General features: G+C 45.5%; 1 protein-coding gene across 1 annotated transcript in view; it reads right to left on the bottom strand.

Annotated features, from left to right (window-relative positions):
* The window catches only part of GPATCH3 (G-patch domain containing 3), a 66,094-nt gene extending 49,354 nt beyond the window's left edge, over positions 1-16,740 (bottom strand). The window contains exon 1 of the mRNA XM_085647713.1: positions 16,392-16,740. Within this exon, the coding sequence (XP_085503839.1) occupies positions 16,392-16,701 (310 nt within the window). The 5' untranslated portion in view covers positions 16,702-16,740. The remainder of the gene's footprint in view (positions 1-16,391) is intronic.
* Positions 16,741-21,136: the final 4,396 nt, after the last annotated feature.

Below are 21,136 nucleotides of genomic sequence, written 5' to 3'. Positions count from 1 at the left end.
ATGCAATAATTTAAGTACATCTCATTGAGCTTTGTAGCTCCCCATGCTGTCATTATGTACGACTAATGGCCTGAAAGTCATTAATATTAGTAAGGTGAATCACTCAAAAGAAGATAAATGATCTGTATTTTTCCACTTTTAAAAATACAGTCAGGAGAAACAGTGATTTCTGTCTGTATTTAACTGTAAAAACCAGTAAAAAGGGAAAACAGGAAGCCCTAATTACAAGACATCAGCTAATTTACGAAAACGGCCAATCCCTGGCCTTTCCTTCCCCAGAGATCCAGGTGTGACTGAAATTGGCTGTTACATTACAATTCATACATTCATGTTCTGCAGACATACCAACTGCACCACGCAAGTCTTTTGAATGATTTCTATGTGAAGTGGGATCCCCCATGGCTTCATTACACATGCCGCTGTTGTGCCCCGACTCCGGTCGGGGAGCTGTGCATGGCTCTACCCTTAGAACTGCCATTGCGATGCCTCTTCCTACCAGTGCCCCCGGTCAGGCTGGCACTCCAGGATCACTGCACTGGCACCATGCCAGCAGCAGGGTTCTACTAAAGTCCTCCTCTCGCTGGACCCTCCAAGGCCTGCTGCTGTTTTTACTATTTACAGGAAGGGGATGCAGCCGAAGTCATTATGTCATCATGAAAACGGACGCCTGTGTACCTACAACTTGAGTCGCGTGTACACCGCCCCCAAACAAGATTGAAAAGAGATGGCCATCTTGAAACCTGCTAGTTTTACTGCTGCTGAATCGGAGGAGGAATAGCACAAATATATCTGCAAACCAGGTGAGTTTCTTTGATATCATGAGAATTGTAGCTGTCTAGTTGCCGGATGGGCAAATTAGTTTGAACCCACTCTTAAAGATACAGAACTGCAGATTGTTTCTTTAAATGGCATGAACTCTATGAGTAAACCTGGTGCTTGTTCCCTCTTTCTGTTTGGATATTAAACTTGTGTGTTGCTCCCTTGGGTGGCTGTGACTGCCTTACACGCACTGTTGAACTGTCCTGGCTTCCAGCTGAGAGCAGAACATGGCCCCCGACCACAGTGTATCAGTCTGATCAAACATTACCTACTCCTGAGGAGACCATCCTCCAGGCAACGTGCACCCTTTTCTGGGATCACACGGGTGCGTCAGCGGTGGAAAGGGCGGCTTACACAGCAAATGTGAGGAGATAAAAAGAATTACAGCCCTGTTTACGGAAGTTGGAGCTCGGAGCAACTAAAAAGTAGGCCTGGGCGGTAAATTCCGTTCCGCTCGCGGAATTCGGGTAATTTCGCTTTCTGCGGAGAACGTGGGATTGCCCGAACTTCTGCGCTCCGCAGAATTTTTTGCTTGTTTGCGTTCTCAAAATGTGTGTTTGCGAGATATTTCCCCCGAGCACGCAAACAGCATTCGCGAACAGGAAAAAAGCATTGCGAACAAGCAATAACACATGTTCGAGGAATTTCTGCATGCTTGCGGATATTTTTTACGGTTTCGCGGAGCTTTGCGTAACGAGACTACGCAAATTCCGCCCACCCCTACAAAAAAAAGATAAAGCGGTTGTGTGCAGTGCTCTTGGACAAAGGAAAAAGTAGTCCCTTTTACACTTGTTAAAATGGGACAAGAGGAAGGCTACAAGTACTGGGGTGCTGCTCCATGGGAGGGAACAACTGATGAAAAGGAGGCACAAATAGGAAGATTACTCATTCGGAAGCAAGGTTTTTTAAATGACACTGAAAGAAACAAATAAAAAACAAATGTACTTGTGTACATGTATTGCCCCACCTCTTTTTTAAAAAACATGGCTCTAGCTGAACAGAGGTTTAGCACTCGGACTCTAGAGTTCAAAAGGCTATTGTGCTGTATTTACAGCACCTCATCTCATTCTATAATTAACAAATGTAATACCACTGTAGATTTGCACCAGGCATATGCAAACAACAAACCACAGGCAGTAATATCTGTACCAGTTAAGAACAGAAGTACTGCCAGTACATGGCTGCACAAAAACAGAGTGACAAGAACATAACCACCAGAAGAGACAGAACGTAGGGTGAAAAGTCCAGCATTACCTGCCAGTATTAGCTTGATCCATCATGCATAGCACTGCAGCAATGGTGGTGTTATCTGTACCCGTTGTGCAGAAAATGTGCAACACTGGCAATTCTACCAGCACAGAGCTGCAAGATTAATGCAATACAAACCAAAAGAAATAACAAAATCTACCCTACGTATTCAGAGAAGCCACCAAGCAACTTAACAGCTGTATTTCCAGATAGCTGAATATTAACGACTTTCAGTTAAATAAAAAGATGCCCAGGCTCTCAGTTGTAGTGGGCTACAAGTGGTCATTGACTACTGTGAACGGAAACCCCTGCACTAGAGTAAAGTTGGTGTAATTTCAAATGAAGCACACCATGTGCCACATTGCGTGCTCACACTCCACTCTGAAAATATACAGTACATTTTTCACATGGTCTAAAACGTAAGCTAGGGACACGTCTCACTAAAGTCTTCTAAAATAATAATTATGAAGTCCTAATCCTGAATTGTTCTGCCTCGGTTTGCTGCGATCATGCTTCCACTTCTCAAACCCCTCATTTTAGGATTATAGTCTTTATAGTTTTTACCAGGAATTGACATTTTACTGTGAGGTTCTTATTTTAAGATTCTGACAACTGGTATTTATTTATCGAGTTTTGTGAGAAACAACCAATAGGAGGACTGCATGTTAGAAACGTGGCAAAGACTATAAAACAGCTTTTTATATGTCTTTTTACCCAAGTTATTAATAGTGCACACAATGCGTGAATATTCATCTGATGGAAGGTCTGTGTTACTTGCTTAGTTGTGTCACTGCATGCGGCTTAAGAAATACATTTAGGGTTATAAGTTACTGAAATTAAATAAAAAAAGGTTATTGTGTAGGCAGGGCTTTTGTGGTAAGTTGCTTTTCTAAGTGGCCTATATTACACCCTAGTACATGTCTTGTCAAAATCCAACCTATCGGATAAACAAAGTACAATTTGCAAGGACATTTAAAGTTCCTTAAATAGCATCGGCACATTATCCTGGTCTAGCCTGGATGCATCCTGAAAATATTCAAAGAAGACCACAGGTCATCGCCATCATAAAAAGCGAAAGGCCCAGAGGCAAACAATATATTGTGTAATAAAACCTTCGGCACCCATGGATGAATATATGCGCCCTAAATATAAAAATATCATCTCGTACCTTTGTCAAAAATGGCGATTAGGAGAAGCTAATGTGACTTTGGTGTGGGGATAAATGAATTGGAAAAACCATGCCACTCGTGCAACTATAGTATGGGTACTTTACTGCACATAATTTGGGATTCCGAGGGAAGCAAGAGACAAAATGGTAAATTATGTTTTAGCAGGAATTTGACATGGATCCTAGAACACAAATGATGGATTGAAATGCTCCAGTCAATCTGACCAATTGCCGAATACTATTGTTGTTCATCTTTCTACTGCCATTACATAAAGGCCCCAATTAGACGCAAATTTGCAGCAAAAGGAACAGCAAACTTTCAACTGCTCGACCACTTCCTGCTGTGTAAGGGAAAAAAGTAGCCTTAAACATGATACGACCTCATTGGGTGAAACTGTGGTGAAACTTAGTTTCTTTTGGCCAAGACACAAACACCAGGTATGGTGACTAAACTCTGATAGCACAAAAGTCATGGGTAAAAAAGCGACAATCATTTGAGCCATTGGTAATTCTATTGGGAGAAACTGTTGACCTGTCAGCTCGTCTGTCATTACAGACAGTTACATAGCTCACTGAGCAAAGCAACTCAAGGCACATCTCGCCAATGAGACAGAAACATGCCTGCAGTTGCTTATGCTTTTTGTTCAGAGGGCACTTGGCCTATCAGGTAGAGCTGAACTACTACTTGAGAGAGAAAAATTCCGATTGGCCATCCAGAGCAATGTGAGAGGTTAAGATTACTTCAATGTTTCCATCCATCAAGATTTATCTCTAAAAAAAAATAAAACCCCGATCAACATGCCGAGATCTAACATGCAAAATACGCTATGAAGACACCAGGTAAACGAGACGTTAATGTAATCATTTTTAAAACAGTTGTGGTGACCAGTTAACTACAGAAGGGACTACAAACATGTAGGGTTTAATGCTGTCCAACAACAATGTTTGCACGCTGTCTTCTGTACAAGACTAAAACCTGGGATAAATTCCCAGAGTTACAATCCTTGCTGAGACAGATTGTCTGTGCAAATGTAGGGGGAAGAAAACTGCCCTTTACTTAAAAGTGCGCAGACTAATGATCAAAACTTATATAAATGTATTAAAGAGAAGCTTAACATAGTGATTTCGAGAGCTCCATGGAACTGTCTATGACAGTGTCGCAAATAACTGACTTATGCAGCGATGGCTGACATACGGCCCACTAAAACGTAATACCAAACTATCATGGCCCAGGCTGTGTCCATCAGACTAACATGCACCTCTGGAATCTTAGAGGCCTGAAATGCTAATGGAACAGATTCGCACGGTTTAGTTGCCATTTTGCAAGATACATGGATTCTGCAACAATCCTTGTGGGAGAGATAACCAAGTTTTTGCTGAATCTTTTCCCTTGAATACTCTTACACTCCACCACTGTATATGTTCCTCTTAGTAGAACTTCAGTTGATAAGGACGACTATTTTGCCATTAAATTATGTACTTTTAAAGCCAACCGAAAGTCTGATAGGCAAGTCTCCAGAAGTTATCAAGATCCCATATATTCTTACTGGATAGATAACTGTGCACAATCAGAGACAATCCTACATAAATCTCCCCACTCTTATTCCTGGTCTCTTTTGATGACGTTTCAGATGTCACTGCCTTGCACAACGCAACCAATTATTGTACACTAGAAAGCTGTGAGGCGCAGGGGAATCTTTTTTGGTATCAAAAATGCTTAAAAACTCACTGGCTCTCATCATCCTCCATCTTTTCAATCTTCCTCCATCTGTGTGTTTTTAAGTTCATAGTCAACATGAGATTAGTACAGCTCCAAGTAGACCTGCTGGTACCATCTACTCATTTTCTTCTGTAAACCATACAAGACTACGTGTGCACCCACCATGGACACGTGCCAGGACTAACCTGTACATGTTTGAGTTTCAACCTACAAAGGAAGTCATGTCCTTAAACGCTTTTTTGCGTAAAGTGTGGCAAGATATTCTTTAAGTGGGAGACTGGTCTATTTCATCCATCTTCTGCACATTCTGTGTTGAGCTTGTTGATCACACCTTCTTGCGTGGGTGGAGAGGCATTGGACAGGTAATAATGCTAGCCTCCAATACTGCCATAAAGTGTTAATTTTGTTAACTATGTGACAAGAAGGCTAGTATGACTGCCACCCTTTCCGTTTCCACCCTAAATATAGGGTCTGGGTTTCTGCAAATATATAAAAATGTTAAGCAATAACGTACAGCTTATGTTTGAAATATTGCTTTTGCATCAAGCTTTGTATTGCTGCACTGTAATCCTGAATGGGTGTACGTTTTGTTTGATACTATCCAGGGTCCTTGCTAGTTCGCCAGCATCTAATTTTCCTTTTACAAACTGACCTATTGCTCCTTTTCATTTCATGTTCCTTCATTTCCCATCAGCTTTGCTGTTGATCTGGTTTAAGAGGGGGGGAGGAAATAAAAAATAAAAAGAGTTCCTGCTGTTCTTCGTATGGCTTAAAGTTGCTTGCATACACACACACAGCTTTAGATTTCAGCGTGTTACTAGAAGCAAGTTACATATGAATTACAAAAACAGCCAAGTCACAAAGCTATGTTAATCATACTCCAATAAAATCCTCATTTAATTGGAGACCTGAAGTGATTGCAAGAAAACAAATATTAAAAATACACTTTGAAACAGCTTTGTAATGGAAGAGAAAATAACTATATGTTAGGCAGAAGTAAACAATGAGAATAGGCTTTGTGCAGTTACTCACACCAAAGGGAACCAATTGGTAAAGTGAGCTGACCCACTGCCCCATGCTGTGGCGGGCGGAAGAAAAATGTGACTGACAATTAAACAGACCAATGGATGAAGGCCACAGACAAAAGTCCTTCTATGCATGTATATATCATTTAAAAAACAGTACTCAGACGAAACAGCTAAAGCTGTCTCAAAGACCAGACATTTAAAAAAAAAAAAAAATCTGCTATTATTACGTACATGACAGCGTTATTTCGAATGGCGATATTTCAAAGTTGCATCATGGACCTAAGTGTAGGATTTCTCATTTGCATACTGAAGGGATACAGAAAAGTAGCTCTTTCAAACAAAAATCTTTCCAGTAGGATAGAACTGCCCATTACATATTTGACAAGTAAGTAACTAAGTACGATGCACTTTAAAATCCAAAATATCTAACCGCGAAAAACTGGAAAATGGGCAGTGCTTACCATTTTGAGGATCTAATTTCCAAAACCATTACTAACTCATTGAACAAACCTCAAGTTTTGTTCTCAATGGTTAAAAAACTGTCCGGGGCAAACACTCTTCCTGTACCCCCTGCCCTGGATGCTACTAAATGCAACAACAGTGCTAATTATTTTTACTGAGAAAGTGAAGACAATATATAGTAAATTTGTTCCTACTTTGTCTCAGGACTCAAATCCGTTTGACACAGATACGATGCACATGGATTCCCCCCCTGACACAGTGCAAATGGATTCCCATTTTGACACAGTGAAAATCTCACAGTGGCCTCTCCTTAATGAGGAATCATTTAAATACTGCCTATCCAAGGTAAAATCAGGTTCCCCTCTGGACCCCCTACCAGCTAATATTTTAAAACTACTTTCCCCTACCATATTGGGACTCTGTAGAGACCTCCTAAATACTTCAATACGCGAGTCATATGTTCCAATGGATTGGAAACACGCGATGGTGATTCCTCTATTGAAAAAACCCAATGCCGATCCCTCGGTCCTGGCGAATTACCGCCCTATTTCACTTCTACCAGTATTTTCTAAAATTCTGGAAAAACATGTCAATTTTCACCTAACCACTCATATTGAAAAATCTGGATATCTGCACCCTTCTCAAGCGGGCTTCAGAACATACCACTCTACTGAAACTACCCTTTTGGGAGTAACTGAAAAATTACGTCATTGCTTAGATCAGGGTGAGACCATGGCGCTCATTTTATTAGATCTGAGCGCAGCATTGACACCATGTCTCACCCTATCCTGCTGAAATCTCTTCAGTTAGCAGGTGTGGAAGGCTCAGCCCTGTTATGGCTGCCCTCTTTTCTTGGCGACCGTTCATTTCAGGTCTTCTCTTCTGGTTTTTCTTCCGCCTCTCGAGCATCTGCATATGGAGTCCCACAGGGTTCTATCTTGAGTCCACTACTTTTTAATATCTATGTACGTCCCCTTGCTACCATCGTTGAGGACGCAGGGCTCACCCTATACTCCTATGCAGATGACACTCAAATAATTTTTTCGTTATCCTCCTCTAAAGACAATACGATATCTTCTCTAAGGAATGGTCTGCTCCAAGTTTCGAAATGGATGAATACCAACTGTCTTAAATTAAATGTGGACAAAACGGAGGTCATCATATTGGGGAAAGATAAACATCTTTGGAACTATTCTCATTGGCCTCAAGAAATGGGTTTATTTCCTCAGCCGGTAACCCAAGCCCGTAATTTAGGTTTCATTATTGACAGCCAACTTTCCATGCGGCAACAAGCAGTGAGTACTGTGGGTACCTGTTTCTCCATACTAAGATGGCTGCGGAAAATAATTTGGATGCTCCCTTTTTCTACACAAAGAACCGTAGTCCAATCCCTTATTATGTCCCGATTGGACTACGGGAACATACTCTACTTAGGCTGCAATAGGGAACCCTTGAGGAGGCTGCAAATGGTCCAAAATTCTGCAGCGCGCCTTCTCTGCCATATTACAAGGAGAGCCTCGGTTACTCCTTTTTTGCAGGATCTTTATTGGCTCTGCATTAGCAACCGCATTAAATTTAAAGCTCTTTGTCATATTTTTAAAATAAAGCAAGGTGCAGCTCCAGTGTATCTTCGGGAACTCATTTGCCCTTACACACCGCATCGCGCCCTGCGCTCCTCCACCCAGGGTAACTTGACGCTTCCCAGATTTAAATTGACAAGAATGGGCGGACGCTCCTTCTCGTACCTTGGACCGAAACTCTGGAATTCCCTTCCTAATCATGTGAAGCAGGAACCTTCTTATCTAAAATTTCGCCGAGACATTAAGACCTGGCTCTTCATTCAGCAATTGGCTTAGTTACTTAGTCTAATTCAGACTTATCTGCTCCGGGAAACCCTAATAGGGTAGCTGTGCACCTAACAAATTCAATAATAATAATAATAATTTATAACTCCCTGCTTATATGACACTGCACTGTTAACATGAATTTACACCCATAGTGAAACAAAATGTTTTCATGCGAAGTGTACACCAATCTTTCCACTCCGACATCTATTAAAAAGCGAGGGGTATTTAGTGCTACAGACAGCCTCCAATTCAGCAATTGTACTTAGGGACATTATTTAATGAAAAATTCATCAAGTTCAGAAATAAACAAGTGAAAGATGATCAGTCGACACGTATACTGTCAGCAGCTGTGCTGCTTTACAAAAGCAACTTCCTTAGTATCCTTTGATCTCCTCAGAAAGCTACAAAAGGACACTCGGACCCTTCCAGACACATTTCTGTAGCTGTTGATTTACAACAGGTCACCTGCATGGAGAGGATCAGTCTCAGCACAACCTGATACAGCTTAGGGCATGCCTAGAGCTAACTTGTAATAACACTGATGACCAAAACAAGACAGACACTTTGGAATGTTAATGGCCTTAAATGCATTATTCAGCAGCTCAGGTGCACCACGCAGGTCTCAGTTATGAGGATGATAATGCTAAAAAGAATAAAGAACAGAGAAAGACACAGGAAGATTCAAAACCATCATATGAAAACCTTCCCACCACCAAGAAGCTGTACATCCTCTTAGCATATAAACACTAAGACAACTTCTTCAAAAGAGAAGGGCACTACAGAGAAGACAAATTAATGACTGCTAGACCACTCATCTAGCAGAGCTGTACCTGCCATGGAAGAATCAAAATAATGGTAACTGGTACAGCATTTGTTTCTTAAATATTCCTGAGGTGGGCGATATATTCCACTCCGCTGGTGGAATTTTGGCTACTCTGCATTATGTTTTATTTCTTGAGAGCAGCTTTAAAACAATATGTTGGGGAGCGAGATTTGGCTTCCCCTGGCATGATTTTCAGTCACTAGAAGGGCACATGGAGAGATATCCCCAGAGCAGGCAGTGGCAACCGTTCGCGGTCAGAAAGTTGCAGCTCGAGTAGAAAATCTACTTGAGCTGCAGCAAAAACAACTTGAGAAGCTGTGCCCTCTGGCACGCCGCGTGATTAGGTTTGTGCTGATTTTTCAGCGTGGAACGAGCTCCCGGTGCCAAATCACAGCATTATATGCCTATTTTCGCCCGTGCACCAAAGTCCATGAAATTTCGCTGAGTTTTTTTTGTAACTCCACGGAATTCGGTGGAGTTAAACTCCGCAAGTTCCCAACAGGCCTAATAAATTCCACTGTGACAGATGGTGTATAATCCTGAGATAGATGAAAGGCTGAGTAAATGTTGAATCAGTCAGTACACACATCACGAATATGAACCCCATATAACCTGAACTAAAATATCTTCAGTACTAGAGCGCAAACAGATAGATTTAGAAAGATACATTCCTCGTTATTCTCTCTGCTTGCTTCTGGGCAGGATCAAAGTACCTTTCACAGCACTCACTCTCCATGGCTCAACCTCAAACGGCAAAAGAAATTTGTTTCCCAAGCATTGATTTCTGACGAGTGCCAAATAACCGATTTGAAAATGCCACAGCTTGGCAGTCATCTCCTTGGTGTGCTGTCATTTTGAGCATCTGTCAAGACAGGGAGTGATCCAGTTGGAGTAATAAGGGGCGGGGATCAAACTAATGTAGTAAAAATGTACGTACCGACTACAACCTAGATTCCTTTGTAACTTGTCACAAATAACATCATTAATCTGTATCTATAGTAGCCAATGACAGCTTCTTTCTCTTTCTTAATCCTCTGTCCACTCAGTACACACACACACGTATATTTTGTACAAATCAATGCACCATCACCTTACACAGAAAAAGACATGGCATGTATGGAAATACTCTTCACTCTGTTGAGTGTTGTTACTTCATACACCACCATTAATGCATTTTATAATGTGCGACAAACAAATAATTTGCAATGGTGGCAATTCTGCACGAACACATAAAAAATACAAAAATATATATATATATATATTATATACACACACGATACCACATTACTACCTAACTACCAGTGGCGGCTGCTGACTTTGGACAGTAGTAGGGCATTAAAGTTGGGGTGAGTGTTGTGCCGCGAGCGAGCCGGACTGTCATAAGGGAAGTTTGGAGGGGTTCTCACCCCAGGAAAATTTTGAAAAAAGAGTGGGCAAATCGTGCATTTTAAAGCAAGTTTATGAAAGCAAGAAAATTCATAAAGCAATTGTGAAAGTGCAGACTTGAAATATTTAAACACAAGAAATGCTGCATATTTTACAGAATTAAAATTGTTCAATAGTTACTGTAGTGTGCAAATTGTACAGTTGAACAAGCAAGGTGTTCAATCTTATCTGCACATAGGGCTGTCTCTGCACTGCATTTGGTTGATAAAGCTGAAAATCTTTATGAAAAATCACCATGAGGTTAGTGTACCACGTTATTTTATTAACCTCTGATTCTGACTTGTGAGACGGAAGTATGCAGGGCTGGCTGCTAGTTAAGTGGGGGGCCCACAGCCAGGCCCTGGAGCTCGTTAGCTGCTAATGTAGCCCACCGAGTAAGCCATGTCCCATGGGAGTAAAAAAGGTGCCTCGTCTGCTACAGGGGTACAAAACCAGCACATCACCAAGAGGCCCTTCTTTGACTCCTTGGAGCGCACAGCCTGCGCAGCCCCTTTGAAAGCACTACCGTTAAGCAGTGAAGGAGTTGCAGGGACAGGAGTGTAACACGGACTCTTGCAGGCCTTACAGTTTTGGAACCCCCTATGCCCCTAACAGTTCAAGGGTCCCCCTACTCTCCGTCTTGAGACATGCTGTCTCTGGAAGGATCCTGCCGTTGCTTAAAGGTTAACTTCCTGTCACCGCTATCAACCTCTTGTCTTCATGCAGGGAAAGCGTGCTTCTCTCGATTGGATTTAGAACCAAAAGGCCTCCAAACTAAGTAAATACATGCAATAATACGTGCAACAACACCAATAATACATTTTGTTTTTAGTAAGCACATCCCGGTGTTCAAACCACAATCACTACTCCTGAATGGCAGACACGACTGACCATGAAAGGCACTAATTGAAAGTAATAAATACTAAAGGCTGCACAGCAACTCTGGCATGGTTCCTAACAGCGCAAGTGCAGTGGAAGCTCTACTTTTAGGCACTAGTACGTTTTCAAGAACTTAGTTCAACCACAGCTAAGAACACAGGCATGGCAGCAGCACTACACCCCATATTAGAAGTACCCAGCAGGTTCAGTGTGCACCAGCCTTGTCCACACACCTTAGAACCACTTGAAGGATTACAGCTAAGGTAACACCTATTGCCACGTATTAAAATATAGACAATGCTGAAATCCCTCGCAGTTCAGGAGGCACAGAGAAAGGGCAGAGCGATTGTTCGAGAGGTGTCTGTGCCGACAGAAATGAGATTTAAGAAACAGCAAGCTGCCAAAGTCACTGACAGAGCCAACCAACACCCTGCACTGCCTCATACACATACCAGGGACCCCAAACAACTTCTACTGCACCTCTAGTCACCTAAACATTTGCCATGTGCGCTTTCCGTTTCACCGACGACAACCACTCTATCGGCAGAGGAGCACAGAGCCAAGGCCCAAGAGCTCTGTTGATCTCGGGCTCATGATAAACCAGTCGCGGCTGGCATTACGGGTGGGTGGGGGTAAGGGGTTTAATTAAATAAAAATATGATCTAAAACTTACTCAGCTTCTGGATGGGACCGACGACTCCCGCTATCCTGCGCCAATTCCTGCAGCTCCTCATAATCAGGAAAGACAGCCTCCCTCCCCTCCGCCAATCACAATGCTGCAATTGCAGTGTTGCGATTGGTGTGGCGCAGGGGAGAGCGCCCCAGCCGCGCCATTGTCTCGTAAATGGAGAACAAGGGAGAGTGGGCGATTGTGCTAGAGGGCAGGGGGGGGGGGTGGCTTACCCACTGTTGTGGGTACTGACTGTTTGGTCGGCTCCAGGGGTCGACCAAACAGTCAGTACCCACAACAGTGGGTAAGCCACTCCCCCCTGCCCTCTAGCACGATCGCCCACCCTCCCGCCCCCAACCAGGCACTTCTGCTTTCTCTCAGTGCGAGAAGCAGAAACATAAAATGGTAGTTTCACAAAAGCCCTTGTTACAAAAGAAGGGACATGCAGGCAGTGCACAGAGTGCAACACTAGAGAAAGTAGGCTGCCCACCCTCTGATGACACCACATGTTGTCCGGGACAGCAACAAAGGTTCCCCAAGAGCACTGACCCCAGCAAGGCAGAACAAGCAACTGGCTAAAGGCTGCACCGGCAAAGACTAAACGCCAGCAAATCACAGAAAGGGTGCACTTGACCTGCTTACCACCTGCATCAAAATGTCACAAATGCCCCATGCAACAAAAGGACAGAAAGGATAGAGCAAGGGTGCTGCAGCATCCTCCGGCACCGCTTGTCACTACCTGCTGATGAGGGGGGCCCTTCATCACTTTATGCTGCTAAGCCTCTCACCTCATTGCGGTGCCCATCCACAGCCCCACCTAGCCATCGCCTGTTGCACCGCACCATGACTGGAAAATTAGGCAGCCCACCTGGGCAGACATGTAATAACTGAAACGCTGCAATTTGCACAGATTCAAGCCTTGCAGTACAGCACAGAACAGTTAAGCAGCAGTGACAGAGCTAAGCTAAAGATGCCCTGCTGCACTGTCAGACTGCCTGCAGTGCAAAATCAGCAGAAAGAGAATTGATCCTGGCGGGAGGATCCAAGCTCATGCTTTGACAGAACGGGTAGTCCCAGTGAGTCCCATTGCCCAGCAATGAACCTGAACTGTGAAGAAAGTCTAACACTCCAGCATGAATCTAGATGGCAGCCAACTTTGCCCCTGCACGAACGGAAGTGCATAGCATCCCATCTCCCTACTGCAGCAATAGACTGTACTCCAGTAAAAGAGTTCAGTGAAGACAAGGGGACCGAAAGCTGCCAAGCTGCATGAAGGTGTAAAGAGAACGTAAGCTGAGCACGCAACCCTCTGTGGCTGTCTGACGCCACCGCAAGCAAGGAAATTGCGCCTCTCGCCCTCATTGGTGAATGCACACCACCGCAAGTTAGAAAACAGGCACGCTAAATGCCAGAGGAGTGTACCCTGAAGAAGGACCAAGAGCGCAGAGTCCGAGGCGCGCCGATGCATGCACCAGGGAACCTGACCACACAGACAGGCGCCCAGGAGAAAGAAACGTCTCCACAGAGAAGCAATGGTGAAGACAGCAAGGAGAGCCTCTTCATCGCTACTGCACCAGTGAAGCCCGCAGTGGGCCAAAGAAAGCACACAGTGTCCTCCCTCACACTGCCTCAAGACGGAGTCGTCAGTGACCCAAGACAGGCAACAGGAGAGTCGCACACTCCAAATGGCCAGCCACTACCACAGCTCCCTACTGCCAGTGGAAGTCATTCCCAGAAGAAGGAACACCCGGAGTAGGAGCTTCAAGAAGCTGCCTGAAGAGGGAGCACACGAGACAAAGTGGCTGTTCGCCACCCAGCAGACAAGAGCGACGGAAGTCTCGCCTGCATGGTTCAGAGACCATTGAAGTTGATAGGCCCTGTTGGCCTTTTTGGAACAAGGTGCATGCGACTGCACATAGAAGAACAATAGGGAAAGAAGAGTGACAATTCTGTCACCATGAAGAGCTGGACATACACAGGTGTGCTACGGAATACAAGAGAAGAAGCACGAGGACTCGTAGCACCACAAGCCAAGAACACCTCCAAAGACACCAGACAGCCACCAAGGTGGACCGACGGCCGTGGCGACAGCACCAATGGAGAACCACACGTAAGCCGCAGCAAGCGCAAACCGCATTGCTCCCATCGTTTCACAGTGAGACCGTCCAGCCCCGAGTGTCAGCAGTTGGAGTCGAACGGCATCCCTGCCCCGGACCGCAAATGCCAGAGGTGCAAGAGAAGATTCAGAAGAGGCAGTCATGTAGCTACGACGTCCATCCAGAAACCTCCTCTCCTAGCTGTCCATCGCCACCTGTCGTCCAGGCCCAATGGCAGCTACGTCATCAGTGCCATGTGCATAACACCGCACTCAGCAAGACACGTGGAAGTGTGATCAGAGGGTCTGCACCAAGAATCGGACAACCAGCTGAGGTCAGAAGAGGAAGTCGTGAGTTGCAGAGCCAGACGATAAAGAAAACCCAAGCTACAACAGGAGTGAGTCCTGACACAGCAAGGGAAGAGGGGGATAACCCGAGAAGGAACTGGCAACCGCACAGCGGGAGTCCGAGAGTAAGCCGCACAGCCTGCGCGAACCGAGTCTCAAGCCCTACGTTTCTCAGCGTGTTCATCACTTCTCCGTCATCAAAGTCCTAACAGCCCAAGAAGTACAAGTACATGAATGCAAGTGCCTCCCCAGAGAACAGGGAGGTACCTGGCCACTCCCTGCCTCAGGTGATTGACTCCAGACTAGACACCTGCATCCATCATGGCAAGTCATCACCCGCCATCGTCCCGATTCACCACACAGCTGACAATACTACCATGCCAGTCCTCATCAAGTGTGTCAACCGACACCATCTCGAATACACATGGGTTGGAGTCCTACACTATTGCCAAACTAGCCAACAAGGAAACTCGGAGGCTACCTGATAACCTGGTCTGCACCTGAACTGCAGCAGCAAGAGAATGTCCTGACCAAGACCCATACACCCTTGAGGTTTGTGCGAGAGACTGGCTACTGGCTCCTCGGCGGTTCGCAGCTGCCCCCAGCTAGCACACACGCAGCCCCATCGCAGCCTACCAGCAGTCCCGTGGCAAGCCCGACAAAGGGCCTCCCCAGGCGTGAGAGCTGGAAGAGACCTTGCCCCACAGACAGGTCACCGGACACAGCAAGACAGCCTAATAGCGACTTCAGGCAATCCAGAAATAATCCAGTGAACTTTCACCATGGACTCCCACCATGATCTTGACGCACCCAGTTAATGAACTGTTGTTACCCACCACAGACCATCCTCAATGTCAGCGAAAGGCAGCCACCTGGGACCAAAGGGCATGCTTCCACCAGCATGTTACTAGAGTGCAGCGGACATCTCCAAGCAAGCGTTTGTGTCCTGAATCACACAGGTTAGATGATGAGTGCCCGCCGAGATCGTCCTGCTACAGTCAAAGTCACCAGTCCTGGTCTGCTGTCTTCTGGATGCCTGACCTGAGAAGCTGATGGACCCTGTGGTGTACATTTTCATTGTTATTTATCCCTACCCGTTGGACTAGGGAGCCTTTGTTTTTTCATTAAAATTTGGGAGGAATGTTGTGTCCTGCGAGACATGTTCTAGTGTCTCGACAGGCACAGAGTTAGTAGCCACTCCACTATGGGAGTGGGCACATTTGCACCCCCACACGCATCCCTCACAGGCACCACGAGTGACGTGAGCCTGTCAATAAAAGGGCCTGGGTGCACATGCTCGAGGCCAGTTATTATGTACCATACTACTGTGTCTGTAATTCTTTAGCATGTGGGCCTAGCACCCACAACACAACAGAGAGCACAACCTGAGCTTAGAAACAGCGCATAGCCAGGAAAGAACGTCGGGCCGATACCAATTACTTTGTGACCACCAGTTCCAGGTCTTGGGTCCTTTTATTATCTCTCCCCCATCACGCCCAATACCACTAGTGTCATGCGTTACTGGTTCCCCTGCTTTTCCCCCTCACCCGTTTCATATGGTTTTAAGTTCCATGTCCCAACACGACAGCTTCTACTAACCTAACAGTCTTAACTGAGCGTTGGTAACACAATCTCGGATAGGAGCAGTACTACTGTATAGAGCCTCAGTAAGTCTCAAATGACAATCGTCTGGAAGGCCCACCTCCAACCCCACAATTGAAAAGAAAAGGCAGTTTCCAGATTTTTCACTTTATATGTTTTCAAACAGATCCCTCGTTTCAGAACCGCTTTTGGTCCATCAATTTGCACAAATACCCCGTCGCTTCGTTCGAGGACTGAATGGGCAGCAACACATTTACCTGCACAGGAGGGTGGGGCTTGCACTCTGCGGATCACACAGCGAGGCCCGGGGATGACACTACCCTCCGGCCCCGTCCAGGGTTTTCCACTGTACATCCGAAGGAAAGCGGCGGCTTGGCCAGCTCGCACAGACACTAAGCAGCAGCGGCCTCCTCCGGTTCCCCCTTGCGGCCGGTGCCGGTAGTGGAAGCACTGAAACCCTCCAGCCTCCATGAACTGGCTGAAGTGAGAGCGTAGGTGCGCGGCGCGCAGCACCGGGGGTATGCAACAGACAACTAAAAGTTCGCCATCTAAACCGGGCGCTGCCATCTTACTGGTACAAACAGCTGGGACAGCTTTTCTCGCGAGATCAGCACAATCCTGGTTATTGCTATAGGAATAGAAGAAAGACTTTGAACTGGAGTAACCTCCGCCTTGGTATAATAACTAGTTTGCCCGAGTGTGCTCGGTTTCGTTTTCCCTAATTTAAATTAAATACTATGTCTGGGTTAGGGTTGCCACCTGTTCGCTTTTCTTCCGGCACCACCGGAATTTTGATGTCCTGGTCGGTAGGAAAAATAAGCAAAATCACTTTGTGCCGTATTTTTAAGCCTTTATCTGTACGTACTTCAAATAGCGAATATAAATAGAAAACACTCTTAAATGTGTTTTGGAGCTGCGTTAACGATCACTGATTTATAATTAAAGTAAACAAAGAAATCCATGAATACATATGATTTTGTATCAAGTCCTATTTAAATCACATCCAAACCCATATAATTTTGTATCAAGTCCTATTTAAATCACATCCAAACCCTTTGCAGACTCCTAAAACAAATGGCCAGTAATTTTCTCTTGCAAAGGTGGCAATCCAAGTGACGGTGCTTCCGGGATTCACACATTTCAATATTATGGCTATGTTGGATGGCTTTGTTTTTGCATACACGTCGATGGAATAGAGTGCTTAATTGAACTTTGTTGGCACTAGTCCGATAAGTATTGTTCGTTGAAAATATGCGTGGCAGCATGTATTTTACGCTCCCATGAAGAACAAGCATTTGCATAGCCAATAGGTCTCGCCTTTGGGACCTTATAAGTGTTTAGTTATCCAGCACAATATCCTTGGTGCAACAACATCGACTGTTGCATGGCTAAACACTTATAAGGTCCCAAAGGGGGGACCTATTGGCTATGCCAATGCTTGTTGCATTATATGGTCGTCATTTTGACTTTCATTATACATTTTGTTTTAAAGAACAAATTTGTGGGGATTATACTCTGCATTGGGTGTGATGTTGCAGGTATTGCTTTATACTGAGTGATATGGTCTTCCATTTGTTAAAATACGCAGCTCAAGGATTTAGTCCGGATTAAATATTTCCATTCAGTTTTGGAATATTCCTTTTTTGTTCTACATTCAGCAGTGCGTGAAGAAATGTATTAACTTCTATTTTTCGTTACACCAGTTTGGACCAGTTTGGATCTGAATACAAATTGCTATTGTGCAACAAAAAAAGTCGTTCTTGAGCGTTCTTTGATAAAACTTGGCACTTTAACTTGTGCAAAGGACTAGGATATCACGTACGTATTTGATGTAAAAGCATTCCTCGAACAGATTAACCCCACACCGTGCAAAATCAATTGGAGATTTAAGAGTTATCACACTAGAGATGGTCTGCAGTGTTGAGATTTGATGAAGTGAATCCGGCTGAGGTCTCGAGCCAGTGTGCCTCACTTTTCGTTTAAAATCTGTTTTATTATCTAAATACAGAGTAGAACAGAGGTCCAGATATACACAGCGTTAAACCCACAACCCATTTAGGGCCGGCCGCGTTTCATCCAAGGTTCTCCAAGAATATGAAAAGGCATTAGTAGACGAGTTGGAACACAGCATGTCGCCTACAACCCTTGTTGGGCCGGCCGCGTGACATAGTACATATAGCAATATTAGCTTGTTGTGGGAAGTCTCAGGACCTTTTTTAAAATCAAGAACAATGAGAACACGGGCAAGAGGCCCATATAAAGTGGATAGCGGTGAATGGACAGAAAAGGGTCGAAAGAAGAGGGAGCACTAGAAAAGAGAAGCATACAGCAACGAAAGCGGCCAGGCGGACGGACGGGTAGATGCGTGCGGCGGTGCATGGTGTTGAGAGTGTATACCTTAATGCTTGTCAAAGGGGGTGTCATGCAGGGTTGGTCTGGTTACGCGAGGAGTCTGTTGGGGTCTGGTGGGAGTATAGCATCTTCAAAGAGTCATAGCGCTCTAAGCTTGAAGGGTAGATAGCGTGCATGTTCTATTTTACAGAGGTATTGGACTAAAGGTCGCCAAATGGCGGTGAAGCGGGTGTCGTGTGATTGCAGTCGCGCTGTAAAAAGTTCCATTGGTTATTACATGCCATAAGCACGTGAACCAAGCGGCAATTGGGGGAGTCTCCGTTTTTTTCAGTACAGTGCTATAAGTTGTTTAGCTGCCCCAAGCATGTGAAGTGCTATAATCCAGTCGCTGCGGGTAATTGCTTTTAAGTTGTCAGGTTTAAGGCCCAAAAGGATTGAGGTTGCAGACTCAGGCAGAGGAAGCCCAATACCTCCTTCATATGACTAAGGACTTCCTTCCAGAGCAGGGTCAGGAGCGGACAATCCCACCAAATGTGAATGAAGTCTCCAGATGCATTCGAACCCCTCCAGCACAAGTGGGACGTGGCAGGGAACATTTTGTGCAGTCGAGTAGGCGTGTAATACCATTGTGTCATAATTTTGTATGCATTTTCCCTCTGTGAGATGCTACGATAGACCCCAGGAATTTCCCGCCATAGGCGATTCCACTGTGTAGGTGTGATTTCCGCGGTTGACGTCAGCTGCCATTGGCGTTGATATGGGTGTGTAGTTAGTATCAGAGGGTCCTGTAGGATCTGGTATGTCTGAGAGAGAAGGCCTTTCGATTCGTCGAAGGAACGGACCAGCCGTTCAAAGGGGGTGAATGCTCGGACAGCAGCCTGTTGTATCACTGGTGAGGACACCCAATGCCGCAGCTGTGCATATTGTAGTCCCCTCCCAGTGGGAGACAAAATTCCTCCCTGCACTGGGAAAATGTCTTACGTGTTCGTACAGGTCTCCGATCACTCTGCATCCCCCCTGTAGCCATTTAACGAATGTTTGTGAGTGGAGGGCCGGAGGGAATAGTGGGTTACCTGCAATGGGAGTATGGGGGAGGGGAAGGTCGTTAGTTCCTTAAGCACGGCTACTTTGTCCCATATATCTAGGACCGTTTTAGTAGGCACTGTAATATAGGCACTGCGGGAGCGCGCTGTACGATGGAGCCACGCAAGATCCCAGATGGTGCGCCCAGTTACCGTCCTGTCCATATGAAACCAGATCTTTTCACTTTCAGTGGTTATCCACTCCGAGACAAGCGGAGATGCGAGGCCCAATAATATTCCAGAAGGTTGGGACATGCTAGCCCCCCTCTGTCTCGCGGTAACATGAGGATCTTGTGGGAGAATCGTGGCCTACGTCCGCCCCATATGAAGATAGTGAGATCTCGTTGGAGGCCCTGTATTTGGTGTTGCGGGATAGGGGTGGGAAGACATTGGAATAGATACAAGATTTTAGGGAGTATCAACATTTTACCGACGTTAAGCCTACCCAACCAGGAGATAGTTAGGGATTTCCATCCCCTCAAGTCTTCCAAGACAGTTCTCTTGCATTCTCGCCAATTTACCTGGGTCCATGTGCCCAGGGAGGGGGTCAATTGAAGCCCTAAGTATCGGATATGATCCGTGGCCCATTGATAAGGAGCGAGCGTCTTCAAGACTGGTATATCCTCTTTCGGGATCGTAAGGTTTAAAGCCCAAGATTTGCTATGATTACGTTTAAGGCCTGAGGCCTGCTCAAAGGAATGTAGCAGAGTGTGAAGCGCCAGGAGGGATGTATGTGGACACGATAGTGTGAGTATAAGGTCATCTGCGAAGAGCGCTACCTAGTTCTGTCGGCCTCCAAGAGAGAGGCCATGTATGCCCGCATTCTGCCTGATCATCTCTGCTAAAGGCTCTATCACCAGGGCAAACAGCAGAGGGGACAGGGGGCAACCCTGCCGCGTACCCCTATGTATGGAAAAGGGTTCTGTAAGTTGTCCATTGATCCGAACCCTAGCTTGCGGGGAAAGATAAGGGGCCATGATCATAGAGATAATGTTCCGGCCCAGTCCGATCTTTTGCAGCACCGCGCGAAGGAAACCCCAGTCCACCCGGTCAAACGCTTTCCCCGCGTCAAGCGACAGAAGGCAGGCTGGTATGTTCCAGTGGTGTGCTTTCCCCACCAGGTGCGCGATTCTACGCTTATTGTCCGCCCCTTGCCTATTGCGAAGGAAGCCAACTTGGCCCGGCTCCACAAGGCCAGGCATGTTGGGATCTAGGCGTCTAGCAAGCATTTTGGTGTAGATTTTGAGGTCTGTGTTTAACAAAGCGATGGGACAATAGGATGCACATAACATGGGATCTTTTCCCAGTTTGGGGATAAGAGCTATTTCTGCTATACCCATGGAGGGCGTCGCCCTTCCATGTCCGAAAAGGAATTATATAATCGCAGGAGGTGTGGCTGGAGTTGCGCTATGAACCTGCGGTAAAAGGCTAGTGGTAGGCCATCCTGGCCTGGCGTCTTCCCAAGAGGGAGATCTTTCAACGCTGCCATCAGTTCCTCTGTCGTGAGAGGACCGTCCAGTTGTTTGGCATGGTGTGGGTGTATTGGGGTCCAGGGGCACTGGTTCAGA

Source organism: Triturus cristatus, chromosome 3_2, assembly GCF_964204655.1.
Source record: "Triturus cristatus chromosome 3_2, aTriCri1.1, whole genome shotgun sequence".
Lineage (NCBI taxonomy): Eukaryota > Metazoa > Chordata > Amphibia > Caudata > Salamandridae > Triturus > Triturus cristatus.
The sequence above is the reverse complement of the archived record's forward strand: the minus strand, read 5'-3'. Positions and strand labels throughout refer to the sequence as shown.